Here is a 17,413-nt window from a genome sequence, read left to right as displayed (position 1 = left end):
TGCAAATGCAATGAAATCATGACATCAGATTTGAAAGAATGACTAGTGGTGTTACAAATGTGATCAAATGTGAGTTTTGTACTGAGAGATTTGAAAACGCACACTTTAGTTATGAAAATAGTGCCAAACCAATTAAAAAAAACTGTAGTTCTTGTCAATCCTTGTCACTACATTGCATGCCTGTCCATAAACATATATACACAGAGTTGTACATATATTTATATAGCCACACCTTACATAATATGCATAAAGTCTAGTTACACACACACACACATATCCTCCATTCCCTTAAATGGAATGGAGGATTTTAAGTATCTGTTTGTTCTACACTGAGGTACAAGGTAGCAGCGAGCTAACAGCCATTTTACTGTTGTGGAAGATTTCCACTCAGCTCTGCTCCAATTCCAAATTTACTTGTGCTAACAATGATTTTCATTTAAAAAAAATTAAATGACCCAAAAGAATATTTCAGACTGGATGCACATCACTGCATGGTGTGAATTACGAGAAGTGAGTGGGCTATTTTTAAGTTCAGCAAGTTTAAGTTCCTTCATTTGCTTCTGCAGTTCTCAGCAGTGAGTTTCATCCTGCAGATTAAAAGAGACGTTTCTCTGAAAGATACTTAACAAAAGTGGACAATGCTTTGTTATGAAAATCGACTCTTCTGAGACACAGGCTCGGATTCTGATTTCAAAAGTTCAAATGGAGGCGCTCCTTTGTTCACGAGCTTAAATTAAAGCTTTCAAGTTGAAATAAGCACAGAGAAAACAGCTTGTTTGTTAGTTAGTCTTATTAATCTTCATCTCTTGCTGAACAAGCTTGTCTTTCACACTTTGTCTCATTTATTTTTGTAACTTGTTTTTTGGCCACATCTTCCGTAACCAGAAGTTACTTCCCTCACTTTTCTCAGTCTTCCTCAGTCAGAAACAGAGGAAGTAAATGTTAAATAAGATCTTTCTAAATGACAGAGTTTAGACAGAGTGAAGGGAGTGAAGAGGTAGAAGCAGTTCTCCTGTCATTCAATATTTTTCTTGATTAGCATCAAATTCATAATGAATATCCATCATGTTCTGGTCTTCTGCTTCTTATCAGGTGAGAATTGATGATCTGATTTTCTCTTTAACACTGCAGCATACATTGCTTTTGCACATTTGGTTTGCTTTTGTCAGAATATTTGATGATTTTTTTCTTAAGTGGATTCATTATTGTTGTTACATCATGCACCATGATGTTTTGACATGTGAACCTGTCCACCCATTATGTTTAACAGGTTTTGTGGTAAAAAGTGATCTAAGTCAGAGCTCATTGTGACTTGGATAGTTAATTTGCAGCCCAAAGTTAGTCAGTGGTGCTTGTGTCAGTCATTATGCAAATATACTGTTTATAAGGTCAGGAAACCTGCAGTCAGCTGAGACTGAAGTCAGTTGGATGACTTTGAAATGTTTCTCCACTGAAAACTAACTCCAGATGAACAGAATCAACTTTTTGGAAAGTGATCTAAGACGTCTTTGTCAGATGCATTAAATAGTTAATGAAGTCTTATTCTCACAGTGTGCTGGTTCTGTGGTTTTCACAGCAGTCAGACACAAAAACTCAATGTCTGCTTAAGTTTTAAGAGTGTGGTTAAGAGTGAACGTGAAAAGCATGACATTGCTGTAAATAAAAGCTCAAAGACAAGTCGATGAAGTTTTTTTGAGCCATAAAAGTGTAAATATTCCCGGGTTTTGTCTGTGTACTTCATATTTAATGTTCAACACAAGGATCAACTGTTGTTTGAAATGAGTTTTATGAAGTTGGTTGGACTGAAAAAATTTCATTCTGTTGGAGAAAAACAATTAAAACAGTTTCTACCACTGCACTTCCCTTTTTGTCTGATCAGTCAGAAAGCTGAACTTGAGTAAAGTGAACCATTACTTCCTCTTTCTTTCTATTTCTGTCTCTCGATAAGTTTGCGATGAGCTGAAAACCTCCTGCACCCTGACTTTGGGCCATATTTTACATGGTTGGATCTTAACAAGGTTCCAAGCAGAGCTTCAACATGCAACATGAAGAAATGGGAGTGAGACAAAACATTTTTTTGAGCATGCAATTTATTGAAAACAACACTTAAACTGAAACAGGCTGTTTTACAGCTGATCAAAAGTTTAGGACCACACCTCCAAAAATCCTGTATACCTCCCAAAACAGAAATCAAAGCTCCAAACATGAACTGAGTAATGAGGAGCTCCATCATTATTGTTGATCACTTCAAAAATTTGTTGCGGCATGCTTGGTGCACGTGTTTCCATGAGGTGATAGAGAACATTTCTCCAAGTGGTGAAGATGGCCGCACGAAGGGCGTCTACTGTCTGGAACTGTTGTCCATTTTTGTTAACTTCCCTTGCCATCCATCCCCAAAGGTTCTCATTTGGATTTAGACCAGGGGAACACGCAGGATGGTCTAAAAGAGTGATGTTATTCTCCTGGAAGAAGTCCTTTGTCCTGCAGGCATTGTGTACTGTAGCGTTGTCCTGTTGAAAAACCCAGTCGTTACCACACAGACGAGGGCCCTCAGTCACAAGGGATGATCTCTGCAACATCTGGACAGAACCAGAGGTGGTTTGATGCCCCTGCATCTCCTGAAGCTCCATTGTTTCACTGAAGGAAAAAGCACCCCAGACTGTTATGGCGCCCCCTCCACTGTGGCATGTAGAAAACATTTCAGTTGGGATCTGCTTGTCATGCCAGTAATGTTGGAAACCATCAGGACCATCAAGGTTATGTTTTTTCTCATCAGAGAATAAAACTTTCTTCCACATTTCAGTGTCCCATGTTTGGTGCTCTCTTGCAAAGTCCAAACTGTCAGTTCAAGGAGTCAAAGCCTTTGAAGACGTTTTTGTTTTTGAAGCCCTTCAGTCTCAGACGCTGTCTGATGGTTATGGGGCTGCAGTCCTTTGCCATGTGACACACTGTCATGACAGTGTGACTACCTGACAAAAAATGATAATGAATCCACATTTTTTCACAAATTTGGTCTTTTAAAGGTGTGTGGTCCTAAGCTTTTGATCAGCTGTAAAACAGCCTGTTTCAGTTTAAGCGGTGTTTTCAATAAATTGCATGCTCAAAATTTTTTTTTTCTCACTCTCATTTCTTCTTGTTGCATGTTGAATTTCTACTTGGAACCTTGTTAAGATCCCATCAATCAAAATGTGATTTTCTGCCATTTTTTAAGTGGTCTTAAACTTTTGATCAGGACTGTAAATATAGTACCAGTACCACGCCTAAGTGTGTAATAGACCCATTTGTCCACTAGAGGACATCGTGTGAATGTCACTCCCAGCATATCCATTTCACGACAAGGAGAGGCAAAGCGTGACATGGATAGTACTGGGTTGTGTAGTGACGGTGTTCCAGTAAGATATTAAAGTTAAATAAACTGAAGCTCAACTTTAGTCAAACCGCTAAAACTCTGAATTAAAACAAAAATCACTCGTTAGATGTCGCCTCACTGAATTATATCGAGTTTCCATTATATTTGACTTCCACTGACCGGCAAAGGTCAGCAGGAATCTGAAAGCACTGTGGTGGGATTGACTGGAGACAGTCAAACAGGTTAGTGGAAGACTTGCTTTACAGGAGCCACTACAAACAGACCAGGAGTTAAATGCTCCATAGTTCATCTTTAAAGATGCATTCCTTTGTGTGTTGTTTTTAATGTGACACAAAGGTGTGGTGACATTTTATTTAGATAAAAAGAGCATGTGAATTTACCTGGTGATGCTACAATGCTAAAGAATAACACAAGTAGCTGCCCTGATCCCTGTTTGTAATTTCACCAAAGTTATAGTGTTCAATAAATTTTCCTGCTGCTGTTATTTCTCTTCCCACACACTTTTCTGTGATTTGCATATGCTCAGCCCTACAAGCTTCCTTTATTACGACCTGGTTCATTATTCCTCTAAGAAGAGCCTTCATTAAATAAGTGAGTGCAATAAAAGGGTAAACCATGTCCATGTACAAAAGGGAATTATTAACTAATATTTTAAGTCTGTGTTTTGCTTTGAGACTGTGCTGACGTTCCACAGATAAAGTCTTGATCATCAGTAATTACTGTTTATCTGTTCAACAGGTACAACTGGCTTTGTCAAAGCCAGCATTTAGGTTGGACCTGATGGAGGAAATTTAACACTTTATAATACTGATGCTAGCATCTACACATGGTGCAGAGGTGCTTGGTTGTGTTCCTGTTTATTTTGAAACGGCTGACATAGGTGCTTCAGACCTGCACTGGTTAGCATGTTGTTCATTTAGTTTCTCCTGTCAAACCTACGGTCACAGACAGAGGGAGGCAGAGCTGTCTGTTAGGGCTAATTCCCAGTTTAGGGCTGACAAGAAAAGCACAGTTTGTGACCATAGCACACACAAACAGATCACAATTTTGTACCTGTTTAACATCTTGTATTGACACTGAGCTGAATCACCTGCATTCACTGTTTATCTGTCCAACAGGTACAACTGGGTTTGTCAAAGCCAGCATTTGGGTTGGGCCTGAAGGAGGGAATTTATCACTTTATGGTTACCTCACTGTGTCTGGAAACATAAAGTTCTTCTGTAAGGAAAAATGTGAGAGAGCAGAAAACATCCTCATTAAAACAGATGGAACCACAGCTCAGAGCGGCAAATTCAAGATTGAATACAAAAATGCATCTTCAGGAAGAGGAAGGCTGTCTTTCACCATCACACATGCAATCAAGTCTGATTCAGGAAGGTATCGATATGGTTTGGGTAAATCTTCAGCTCCAGATTCTTACTCAGACATTGAGGTCAGAGTTTCCAATGGTGAGTTTCTACCAAACGTCATTGAATTTGTAATTCAACCACCATCCACCTGCTCTCATACCTCCATAAACTCTCAGGCTAAATACAGACCTATTTTAACTCAGACACTTTAATTAGTTATTATATAATTCATAGATTACACTGACTTGAAGTCATTGGATACATTGTGTTGTATCTCATGCCAGACTAGATTATAACACACTTTAGGTAATAACCAGTGTTGGGACTAACGCGTTATTAAGTAACGCGTTACAGTAACTACGTTATTATTGTGGTAACGAGCACGGTAACTAGTTATTATGCCAAAACCAGGAACGCGTTACTCGTTACTGGGATTTAGATAGGCTCGTTACTCGTTACTTCGCCGTGGTGGATATCGCGGAGCTTCCACAGATTCAATAACATTAGCAAGTGGTGGAGGCCAGCAGGTGGATGAAGGAAAGGGAGGCAAGAGGAGAGACCCAAGCGGCCGCCGGTCCGCGTGTCAGGTGAACTGAACTTCAGGTAAGAAGTTATGACCTGCAGTCTATCTGGGTCAGATATAAACCAAGTTTAGGTGGAGTTTATTTTCGGTATGCTGACATTTTCGTACTGCGTGCTAGCTAGCATGACGGAGTTTCTATACAGCTGGGTGGGTGCTATGTTACTGATGTTGAACTTTATTTTGTTCATACGGTTAATTATTAGAGTTGCCAACCGTCCCTAAAAAACAGAATCGTCTGTTATTCAGAGAAAATATTACGCGTTTCAGTATTGAGGTGAAAAGGAACAGTTTGTCCCGGACTTCAGCTACAATGAAAAGACACAAAGCTGAAGCTGCACAGCTGCCTCTTCTTCTCTCATTCTCTCCTGTTTCTACTTCAATCACGAAACTGATCAATGATCAGCTGATCAGCTTTTTCTCTTGTTTATTTATCGCCCACTTTGCGCCAGAAAGAGGAAACCAGCGGATGTCGCGTTAAACAACAGCAGCACGTTTAAGCTTGATCAGCTGTTGTTAGAATTTATTTAATATTAATTTCTAGTATCAGCTGATGTTTGCTGGAGCCACAGCTGTAAAGCTGCTGGTCATGATGTCGGTTTGGATATGTGGTGAGAGGGAAACATGAAGATGAAACCAGGAGATGTCCTTACTGAATCATCAGAGCTGAACAGGTGATGTAGAAACAGGTTTACCTTTTAGGTGACATGGATGAGTTGAAGGGAAGTTATGAACTGTTTCTGAGAGACAAATAACACCAGGATCCTTTTCTAAGTAGCTGACAGCTGGTAACTGTGCAGGGGCGGGTCTAGCAAAGTGTTGCCAGGGGGCCAGGTAGGGCATTAACAGGGAAAGGGGGGCACAAGGAAATACTTTTCTTTCTTATTCTCATTTAAAATATCTCGCTTTAAAAAAAAAAAAAATTATCTGAGTCTTACAACAAACAATTGATAGATTGATACATATATACCATCAGAACAGTGTACATCACTGTCACAACAGTGTTTATTTTCATTCAAATGCTTTATGATTTTTCCTATAATGGTGGGCCATTATAGGGATGCCACGCCTCTCGCCCTATGACAGTTGGGATAGGCTCCAGCGCCCCCCGCGACCCTGGAAAGGATAAGCGGAAGCGAATGGATGGATGGATGGATGGATGGATGGTGGGCCGGTCTCTAGTCAAAATGCCCGGGACGATTTTTTTGTCCCAGTCCAGCTCTGTATGCAGCTCATCTGCAGTCTGGTGTTACCTACATCTTCCTATTCAGAAGGCAGAATTTCCAAGTTCTGAGTACAGTCGAAAGCACCACGACTGCAGTTTTTGTGTTGGATGTAAAAAGCAGGCTAGAATCATGGCGGCGGTCAACGACGGTCCAGGCGTGGGATTTCTCTCATGGAAATGTGCACATTATTTTTTCCTTTCTGTTGGTAGGTGGCACAGTGCACTTGTGGCAAGTAAGCAAGCTAGAAGACTGGCAGTCTGGCTGGGTATCCAGTTACGGAAGCAACACATTAACAAGAGAATTCTGAGTAAAACCAAAGTTACTTTCCCTAGTAACTAGTTACTCTGAAAGTAACGAGTAACTTGAAGTAACTGAGTTACTTTTTTAGAGAAGTAACTAGTAATGTAACTAAGTTACTAATTTAAAGTAACTTACCCAACACTGGTAATAACACACTGAAGCTCTGTGTTAGACGAGTACAGGAAATGTTGTCATTAGAATGTAACAGCTGACAGGAAGTACAGATAGTACTTAATGAGTTTTTATCTATTTTACAGAATTTAATAAAAGCTCTGGATTCTTCCGTGCGCAGACTGAGGGAGATGAAATCTCAATTCCATGTGACAATGCTGTCCATGGACAGAGGAAGTTCCTTTGCAAGAATCCGTGTAAAAAAGAAGGAAATATTTTCATTGACACAACTAATGACAAAGCTGAGAATGGCAGGTACAGCATCAAATACACAAAAGGATCTGCGTTTGGACTGTATGCAACCATCAGACAGCTGACCAAGTCTGACACGGGACAGTACTGGTGTGGTTACGGCGACCCTTTGTCTCCTGATTCATACGACACTGATGATGTTTTTGTTGTAGAGGGTAAGTTTCTTTACCAAATCATAAAAATTTTCTTTACATTCAGTCAAATGTTCTTTGTTGAAATAAACAGATGAATAAAGAATAAACCCTAAAACTGAAGATGAAGTTTACAGTTAATGCAAAAGATGCCAAATGCTAAAGTATGTAGTACATACTCACCAGAATTCTGTTGTCTCTCTCTTTCACACACACGGTCATAAATTAGAGCGTGCTATCTACTGTTAGGGTTCAATGTTGAGAGAAGAATCCATAAAAACCACAGATCCAGGCGTGTGCAATTTAGACGGCATTTTAATGAACACATGTGTGAGCTCAACAACCCAATCAGTGTTGAACTGTCTTTCTCATATTCAGACAACTGTTTTATGGGGTTAAGAATTGTACAGCCCCCTTTTCTGTTACTAGGCAGATTTACGTCACACCAAAACCACAATGACTTTTAACATAGAACATCATCTTCGTGTCGACGGCTGATGCTTCCTGTCTCCATTCTCGCTGTCGCTTATCTCCCGGAACATCAGTTGCACTTCCTCTAAGTACTTGACACACTTCTGCATTTCTGCCCTACCAAAATAGACCTGTTATGGTGTGTGTGTGAATGCGTGACACGTGCAAGGCGCGTGCATGCTGTGTCACGGCGTGCGTGTCATGACCTCTCACTATTTGTCTGTCTGTACGTGCATCTGCTTTTCTGAACCTTAGTTGACCTTAACTGAACTTTCCCTATCAGTGATTCCTCTAACTAAGTGTGTGTTAATCAACGATACATGCATAACACCCTGCTCTTTGGCTTGCAGTCACTCTGCTTTCGGTTTCACTTCTGCAAAACATGCTCTGCAGACGCGTTTTTCGTTTCCTGTCTCATTTTAGCACAGAGAGTATTTTCCTGTCTCTGCCCTCTACACAGAGATCATAAAAGCATTAATAACATTTAAATTATAGATTCAACAGAACCATTTAAAATGGTTCTTCTTTGGACCTGTAATAAAGGCTATAACCATATATCTGAACATCTGAATGCATCTAAATGCAACCTCACTATTAATACTGAAATGTTAATGATGATTATAAAAATAGCAGCAACTAATAGCAGGACAATATTTCTATTCCTGACACTCCCTCTCTTGACCTCTTGACCACAAGAGGTCACCATACTGTGTGTTGGGTCACTCCTTGGCCCATTCAGCTGCTCCCCTGTCCATCCCAGACATCATGGACATTAGGATCACTGTTCTTAGCTCTGACCCTCTCTTGGCATCCTGTGACTTAACAAATCAGACAACCTCATGTCATCTAGGTGGTCTTAGTTATAAAATGCCCGCTCCCACTTGAGAACACTTCATGCTTAAGTGGTCTCTGCTCCTCTTCTGGGTCCCTCTCTTCTGGGCCTCCTGCAAAGGATAGAAAACACTTTCTCCCTACTATGCTCTAAGTTACTCTGTTCCTCGATTGTTCTCAAAACATGAACCTAATTTCATATTTGGTTTTTGACTTTTATTTTCAAATCTTAATCAACCGTACTCAGCATTTGTAAAACTCTTCAAGCACTGCCTTTAAGGGAATCGAAGGAAGCACGTCTCTGCATGTGCTTCCTCTTTGCTCCTTATCTGATCATCAACATCCTGTGCACAAACTGTCACTGCTGCAAGTGCCTCTCACCTAAAGTCACCTCTCACCAGCAAAATCATCATAAAATCATTATAAGGGCTTATTCTACTAAAAGGATCAAAGAAAAAACGACCACTTTAATCACTAAGTGTAAGCACATAGTTAATTGCTCCTAGATAAACTTCATCATAGCTAAAAACTGAACTCTAACAGTATTTTGAACTCCCATTTTCTGGGTAATAACCTGTTTGAATCTATCATTTTATTTCATTTTGCTGCTTTTAATGTAATGCCTCCCTCTAACTTAAACTTTATCAGACTTAACCAACATATATAAGCTTTCTCCCTTTGCTTCTGTTTTCTGTATTTCTGTAACTGCTATTTATATAAGAGGACTAAGTTAGAGCTGCATCTGTTATCTCAATATTTTATATGTCACTCAGTTTAGTTACAAGCAAAACTCCTATTCAGTTCCTCTTTCTGTCATTTGTTATTGGGCCAACTCAAATTCAGTTAAAGCTAAAGGAATTTCAGGCCCTAGGCCTCAAATCAATACTGTCCTGTGTGTTGATGAACTCTGTATGTCTGTAAGCGTGTGCAATCCTTCAAAACTCAGGTCATTCTCACAGTAGATTGGCTAATCATAACGTTAACCAAAAGTTTATGACCCTCAAGAGACGACTCTCTGAGCCACAACTCCGTTAAAGGCACCAAAATGCAATGTGTATGAAAAAATCATTTCTACATATATAATCTCCAATATTATTCATTTGAGTCAGCGAGACTTTTAACATCCTCATAAAAAGCTCTCCTCTACCCTAAAGCCTACCTTATAACAACATTCTAACATTATGTCACTGTTACAACTTATCCTAAAAATCAAAAAAAATCCCACATTTTCTACTCATAAAATGTTCACTATTTTCCCCAAAGCATATCCTTTATTCCCACAGTTTCCCCTTTAAATTTGGTGTACAACTTCTTTTAACCCCAGCAATTTATCTTCTAAACAGAATTCAGTTCATTTTACTCCTTTCTTTAGAATTAACAATCTCCGCCTCAGTTTTACTGTATCTAGATTATCAAACAACCCCAATCATTATAAAATCCTAGTAAAACCCTTTCACATTAAACAAATTAAATCTTAAATCCCTCTCTTTTTGACACATCTCATGTGGCAAAAAAACTCAACATGCTCCACCCAAGCTTAACAAATTAAAAGGAAAAAGGTTAGTCATTTCATTTCCCAGAACCGCTCAGCAATTCTCCTCTCCGTGTTTTGCTTTAGCCCTGAAAACCTGTGTTTAAGGAACAAAATCAATTTAATCATCATGTCAAATCTCCTCCAACTCGTTGCTCCATTGAACTCTGGATCCTTGGAATTTCCTGAAAACAAAACCTGTAGTTTACATTTCATACTCAACTCTCCCTTTATGATCCGTCTATGTCATAACAAAAATAAACTTGAACAGAACAGTTATTAATCCTGAGTTACCTCAGTTAATGGTAACTTGAATCTCATCAAACAATGTTTCCCTTTTAGCATTTAGCATTCTCCCAACAATATAATGTAATCCCATAATCTAACCCCCGTAAAAAGAAATTTTCTCCAAGCATACATCAGCAACCCAAAATCAGCATCCCCAGATTTAAGTCTCCCACTTGTCCTGCCTATGGCAAAAGCAAAACAAAGCATCCCCTTTCTTTTCCTCACATGGTAAATTTATCCACATTTATTCATTCCCACCTTAGTCCAGTCACTCACATTCACTCACTTGCATTCACACATGATATTTTTGCTGATCTGCAGCCTCCTGCGCACGTCATCAGATGCTCCACATCAGCAAAATGAGCTCAATCATTTGCATTTGTTTCGTTTCGTTTTCCTTTTCAGGAAAATAATTCTCTATACTTTTGACTGGATTGAATCGATACAACCCATTTTTAGACAGAGACTCGCCGCCAATCAGTCTCTGATTGTAATCAATTATAATTCCGTAATGCCCACCTGATTTTCGTACTTGGTAATTTTGTCAGCGCCGTCCGTTCACTCTCTTCCAGGCCTGCTTAGAACAAAAATGAAAAAAGAGAGCTGATTATTAGCTCATCAAAGTACCAAACAAAATCACCTGACAGGTTTTTTCCTGAGTGCACTACTACAAAAAATTTTTGGGGCCCCTCTCAGACATATCCCTGTCTTAATTAAACACCCTCTCTGGAAATAAAACAACGGCCTCAAAAATCTGAAACAATCTTAAATTTCACCCGTTCAACACACCGAAAACCTCGTCAAAAGATCAAAGACCGTTTTCATTCAGCACAAGATAAAACCAATTTCAACAACGTATCATCCTTAAATTATAAATTTCCTGTCCAAATCTGCCCTCTGAACAGACCTGACCACCGTAATCAAATATCCTGATACTTTACCATTATATATTTCTCCCATACTCTTCATCAGCCCGATCTCTCTTGAACTGAAAGCCTCCGACACACACGCACACAGGAAGTGTCTTTGTCACTCACTCACTCCAGCTAATTTGCATAAACCCACAGCTCAACAGCCAACTTAACAAGAGGAATACATGTTTAAACCTTATCACATTATTGAATTATTTTCATTTTCTTTCTATACTAATCACTTACTTTGATCAATCAGTGCAAGAGCACTCCTAAGTAATCACTTCTCTTTTGTTTTGTTTTTCCATAACTCACTCCCTTGTCATACAGCTTCGTTTGAGTTATTCCACAACTCTATTTTATCCAAGTGTGTTTTAAGTGTATTTTCTTCAACATTCACACCATTTTAACCCTCATGAAATTAGCAGGCTGATTTAATTACGTATGTTTGTGTTCTTAGCCAGGTTTTAAATCATTATCTGTTCATTAATCTTCATGAGCTTGTCTCTGTAAGGTTAGTGCCTTTTCTGTTTGTATGTGTGATTCTTATAAATGTCTCTTTATGATCTTTGTGATCTTGTAAATGTTTCTTTTCCAGTGTTCCAAACTCCTTTTGACAGGGTGTGTTTTCTCTCTTTGGCTCATCACTGGTCATTGTGAATGACATTTCCCTTCTGTCTGTGCCCAGTGGCCTTACCTGTTAAATCCCGTCTCCTCCAGTGACTCCAAGGTCACTCCGGGACTTAGGTTCGAGCAATCGTGACTGCGCCTTGCCTTAGGTTGTCCCAGGGTTTCGAGGTGGGATCTTACCCGTCATGGGCTGTCCAGCCTTCCATGCCCGCCTACTACAGGAGCCAACTGGGCAAGGGTGTTATCAGATCTAGGGACACACTGGTTCTGGAAATTAAAGGAGTGTAAACTGCTTTCTTTATTAAACTTTCAACAATAATTTCACATGTAACAGTTTGTGTACGTGCATTTTCAATTCATTAATGTAATTGTTAGTTCCTGTATTTATTTCTCTCAGTCTGTCTCTTTTCTAAAACCTGTAATTAATATAATTTTATTACTTTATTACTTTTCCTTAAAACATGCATTCGCTTCATCTTCTTAGAATTTAACTCTGTCTATTTCTCTGGGTGCTCCCCTGACATCATCAGTCCCACACACCTTCCTCTCACACACACTTTTAAATATTCTAACCTCTTTCAGACGCCATAAATCGTCTCACACACACTGCCTTCTCTCTCTCAACTTCCATTTTCCACTCACTCAGACAAATCATGCAGCGTCACTCAAATCAAATACTGACAGCATTCACACGGTTAAAATCACACAAAATACGCTTTCATACGAGTATTTTGGACCTGCCTTCCATGATCAGAAAGAGCAAGTCAAAAGAAAAAGAAAAAGAAAACTGAAACCTCTCATCATCTCGCAGCTTCTCCCCACACACACATAACTGAAAATGAACACACCAACATTTATGGCTCACGAACTATACATCTATCAAAATTCAGTCATTTACTATACATCCACACTAATATATTCACACTGTATTTACACTCTCATAATAAGCAAAACCAACCTCTTATATACAGGCATTTAGCAAAAGCTCAGTCCTCTCGACAACTGAAACCACCCTCTCTGGCGTCACTGCTGCTCATTTGCATTTACACACACAATCAGTGCACATCCGGCTGTGCATTACTGACACAGAGACTGATCCTGCTCATAGATCTCATATTTTATATTACAGACGTCTTATTAATTACAACTGCACAGATTTTTTAGGCCTTTTCAACTCCTATGTAATTTCGATAATAGAACATAACGGCTCCAACCGATCAGTCCCAGACTTTTTGTGCTCAATTCACCAGGGCGGTCCCAGACTGTCCTGTCCAGATCTCTAAACCTAACTTAATTTGCCAGCATACCCAATAAGCGCAAAAATAGGAGACTCTAACTCCTAGCAATTTCAGAGGTTCCCAAGTTCTCTCCCGCTGTCGACGGTACTATCCCTACTGTCCTAGTAGGTCTAAGATCAGCGTCCTGTCTTAGCGCATAGCGTTACCAAGGAGAAAATGCGCTTCTTAAGGGTCCCAGACTCCTCGTCCTCAAGTAATTTTAGAATAATTTGAAACAACAATCTACACCCAAAACAGGATTAAGATTAAGGACAACCCTCAACAGTTTTGGAGATTCCCGAGTCCTCCTCGAATGTTGCCCGAAACTATCCCTAGTCATCGCTAGGTGAAGGATAAATTTCTCTATCCAGCAGGGGCGTCACCTCCGAGAAAGTTCTTAAGGGTTGCATAACCAATGGGACTTGAACCCACAAAATGACCAAATTCCTATCATTCTAAAAGTTCACTTCGCAGTCCAACTGCTTTAATTCTCTTTTCATTCCTTTATTCTCATTACTCAGTACTGTCACTTATACTTCCTTATCATTACTTCAACCGGTAAACTTCATCAAAATTTCGCCAAAATTAAAAAAAACAGACATTTACCAGTAATTCCAGTGAGTAGACTTTAATTTGACATGCCCAATGTGACACCTTTTGAAATATATTTCAACAGGCAGTGTCTTACCTTTAAATGCCCGGGAATGCCTACTCACTTTCACCACTGATTACCGCCTGCCGTCCAATTACCACGGACCCCGGATCTCACCAAAACCCCAACATTCCCTCTCTCTCACGGAACGAGCCCCCAAATGTTAGGGTTCAATGTTGAGAGAAGAATCCATAAAACCACAGATCCAGGCGTGTGCAATTTAGACGGCATTTTAATGAACACATGTGTGAGCTCAACAACCCAATCAGTGTTGAACTGTCTTTCTCATATTCAGACAACTGTTTTATGGGGTTAAGAATTGTACAGCCCCTTTTTCTGTTACTAGGCAGATTTACGTCACACCAAAACCACAATGACTTTTAACATAGAACATCATCTTCGTGTCGACGGCTGATGCTTCCTGTCTCCATTCTCGCTGTCGCTTATCTCCCGGAACATCAGTTGCACTTCCTCTAAGTACTTGACACACTTCTGCATTTCTGCCCTACCAAAATAGATCTGTTATGGTGTGTGTGTGAATGCGTACACGTGCAAGGGCGCTGCATGCATGTGTACTGGGCGTGCGTGTCATGACCTCTCACTATTTGTCTGTCTGTACGTGCATCTGCTTTTCTGAACCTTAGTTGACCTTAACTGAACTTTCCCCTATCAGTGATTCCTCTAACTAGGTGTGTGTTAATCAACGATACATGCATAACACCCTGCTCTTTGGCTTGCAGTCACTCTGCTTTCGGTTTCACTTCTGCAAAACATGCTCTGCAGACGCAAGCTCGCTTTCCTGTCTCATTTTAGCACAGAGAGTATTTTCCTGTCTCTGCCCTCTACACAGAGATCATAAAAGCATTAATAACATTTAAATTATAGATTCAACAGAACCATTTAAAATGGTTCTTCTTTGGACCTGTAATAAAGGCTATAACCATATATCTGAACATCTGAATGCATCTAAATGCAACCTCACTATTAATACTGAAATGTTAATGATGATTATAAAAATAGCAGCAACTAATAGCAGGACAATATTTCTATTCCTGACACTACCAACCATAAGTTTGGTTCCTGCATGTGAAAAGTATCCATTAAGATACTTTCAGATACCGAATCCTGAGTTTTCCTTCCCTGATTTACCTTATTACAATATTCAGTCCTGTATTTTGTGTTTTTAAGTGCTGGCAATATGATTCTTTAGTATTCCATATTTACCTGGATCAGTGCTGATTTAGTGTCTGATTGTTTTCTGTTTATTGCTCACAGCTTCAAACCCACACACCTCTGCACCACCAACAACACAGACTCAGAGTTTCACTTCAGCCGTCTCCACACCTTCATCAGATTGTCCCGACTCCTTCTTGCCTCTGGCTGTCTGTCTGATCTCAGTTGGTGTTTTGCTGTTATCGGTTGTTTTGCTGCTCCTCTACATTTGGAAGATAAAGAGGAACTTTGGACAAAACATCAGAGAATATGCTGATGACACAAACATGGAGGTAAGTTTCTTTAACTTGTTTTTTTCCTTGTTTGTGTGTGTTTCAGTGACTGCTGGTTTTAGTCACATTGTCAGTACAGGTTTTCATAGTAAGCATTCACAGACTTTTCTGCTGCTATAAATGTAAACAAGAGATCAACATACTAGGGTGTCACATCTTATTCTGATCACGCACCTTTGGTCCTTTTCAACAGCTATTCATTTGATAATTATTAGATATTGGATTAAACTGTGATCAAATATATGTTGTGCATCTCAACTTTTATCTTTTTTATGTTTTATTTTCAGTTATCTGTCACATATGAAAACTGGGGCCCAACCTCCAAAAATGAAGACATCAGAAACACTAGGATCAAACCTACTCTGCTTTTATAGACACTGAAATACGGAAATATTCCTTCTTTAAGCAGCATTTTTAGGTATGTTTCAAAGTATTTTTATATTGTTCCACAAAAAGCAAATACCTTACTTGTCCACCAATGGTCATCTCTACTTCTACCTCCATTTGCTCCAGCTCCTGAAGATCCTGTTATTGCCATCTCCACTGCACGCTGCAATATATAGCCATGGACAGAAACCAGTTTATTGTCTCAAATTATCTTGCCGTTCATGTGGAACATCACTGATGAGCTAATAGAGTTGGATCCCTTCAGTGAGCAGTTTTAGTAGTTTTTATTTGAAGGCTCCACAGTTCTAATCATTTCAGTTCAACTGAATTTTATTTACACTGTGGCAAAGGCACCTCAAAGCGCTTTATACTGTAAGGTAGACCCTACATTAATACATACAGAAAAAAATCCAACAATCATATGAAACCCCTATGAGCAAGCACTTTGGCAACAGTGGAAACCTGAGCCTGACAGAACCAGGCTCAGGGAGGGGCGGGGCCATCTGCTGCGACCGGTTGGGGTGAGAGAAAGAAAACAGGATAAAGACATGCTGTGGAAGAGAGACAGAGATTAATTACAGATATGATTCGATGCAGAGAGGTCTATTAACACATACTGAGTGAGAAAGGTGACTGGAAAGGAAAAACTCAATGCATCATGGGAATCCCCGGCAGCCTACGTCTATTGCAGCATAACTAAGGGAGGATTCAGGGTCACCTGGTCCAGCCCTAACTATATGCTTTAGCAAAAAGGAAAGTTTGAAGCCTAATCTTGAAAGTAGAGATAGTGTCTGTCTCCTGAATCCAAACTGGAAGCTGGTTCCACAGAAGAGGGGCCTGAAAACTGAAGGCTCTGCCTCCCATTCTACTTTTAAACACTCTAGGAACAACAAGTAGGCCTGCAGAGCGAGAGCGAAGTGCTCTAATAGGGTGATATGGTACTACAAGGTCATTAAGATAAGATGGGGCCTGATTATTTAAGACCTTGTATGTGAGGAGCAGGATTTTGAATCCTGGAGCGGCTCTTCTCTGAGCCCCTCCCGAATGGCCGAGCTTCTCACCCTATCTCTAAGGGAGAGGCCAGCCACCCTTCCGAGGAAGCTTATTTCCGTGATCTCGTTCTTTTGGTCATGTTAGGGTTCAATGTCGAGAGAGGAATCCATAAATAACCACAGATCCGGTCCAGTGTGCAATTAGACGACATTTTAATGAATTACACATGTGTGAGTTCAACAACCCAATCAGTATTGAACTGCTTTACCATCTTCAGACAACGGTTTTATAGGGTTAAGATAGTACAGCCCCCTTTTCTGTTGCTAGGCAGATTTAAACAAAGCATACGTCACTCCAAAACCACAATGACTCTTAACATAGTCTAAAACAGAACATCTTCTTCGGGTCAACGGCAGGCGCTTCCTGTCAGCTGTCTTCGCTGTCGCTTATCTCCCGGGACATCTGGTCCACTTTCTGTAACAGACTACCACGTACGCCTCCTTGTCTCAACATCAGTTGCACTTCCTCTAAGTACTTCGGCACAGTTCTGCAATTGCA

At 39.9% G+C, this 17,413-nt stretch overlaps 1 protein-coding gene across 1 annotated transcript; it reads left to right on the top strand.

The window, feature by feature from the left end:
- The first annotated feature begins 985 nt into the window (after positions 1 to 985).
- LOC120437041 lies at positions 986 to 16,277 on the top strand. The gene is made up of 6 exons (XM_039607771.1): positions 986 to 1,092; positions 4,489 to 4,818; positions 7,083 to 7,403; positions 15,246 to 15,475; positions 15,763 to 15,893; positions 15,989 to 16,277. The coding sequence occupies exons 1-5, from the start codon at positions 1,053 to 1,055 to the stop codon at positions 15,847 to 15,849; spliced, it is 1,008 nt and encodes a 335-aa protein (XP_039463705.1). The 5' UTR covers positions 986 to 1,052; the 3' UTR covers positions 15,850 to 15,893; positions 15,989 to 16,277.
- Positions 16,278 to 17,413: the final 1,136 nt, after the last annotated feature.

The sequence above is a fragment of the Oreochromis aureus genome, unplaced genomic scaffold (assembly GCF_013358895.1).
Source record: "Oreochromis aureus strain Israel breed Guangdong unplaced genomic scaffold, ZZ_aureus HiC_scaffold_373, whole genome shotgun sequence".
Taxonomy (NCBI): domain Eukaryota; kingdom Metazoa; phylum Chordata; class Actinopteri; order Cichliformes; family Cichlidae; genus Oreochromis; species Oreochromis aureus.
Note: the sequence above shows the minus strand (reverse complement) of the source record. Positions and strands in the feature narration are given on the sequence as shown.

Coding starts and splice junctions, on each gene's coding strand:
- LOC120437041 (XM_039607771.1), top strand. CDS start 1,053: ATGAATATCCATCATGTTCTGGTCTTCTGCTTCTTATCAG. Junction 7,404..15,245: donor TGATGTTTTTGTTGTAGAGG/GTAAGTTTCTTT, acceptor TATTGCTCACAG/CTTCAAACCCACACACCTCT. Junction 15,476..15,762: donor CTGATGACACAAACATGGAG/GTAAGTTTCTTT, acceptor TTTTATTTTCAG/TTATCTGTCACATATGAAAA.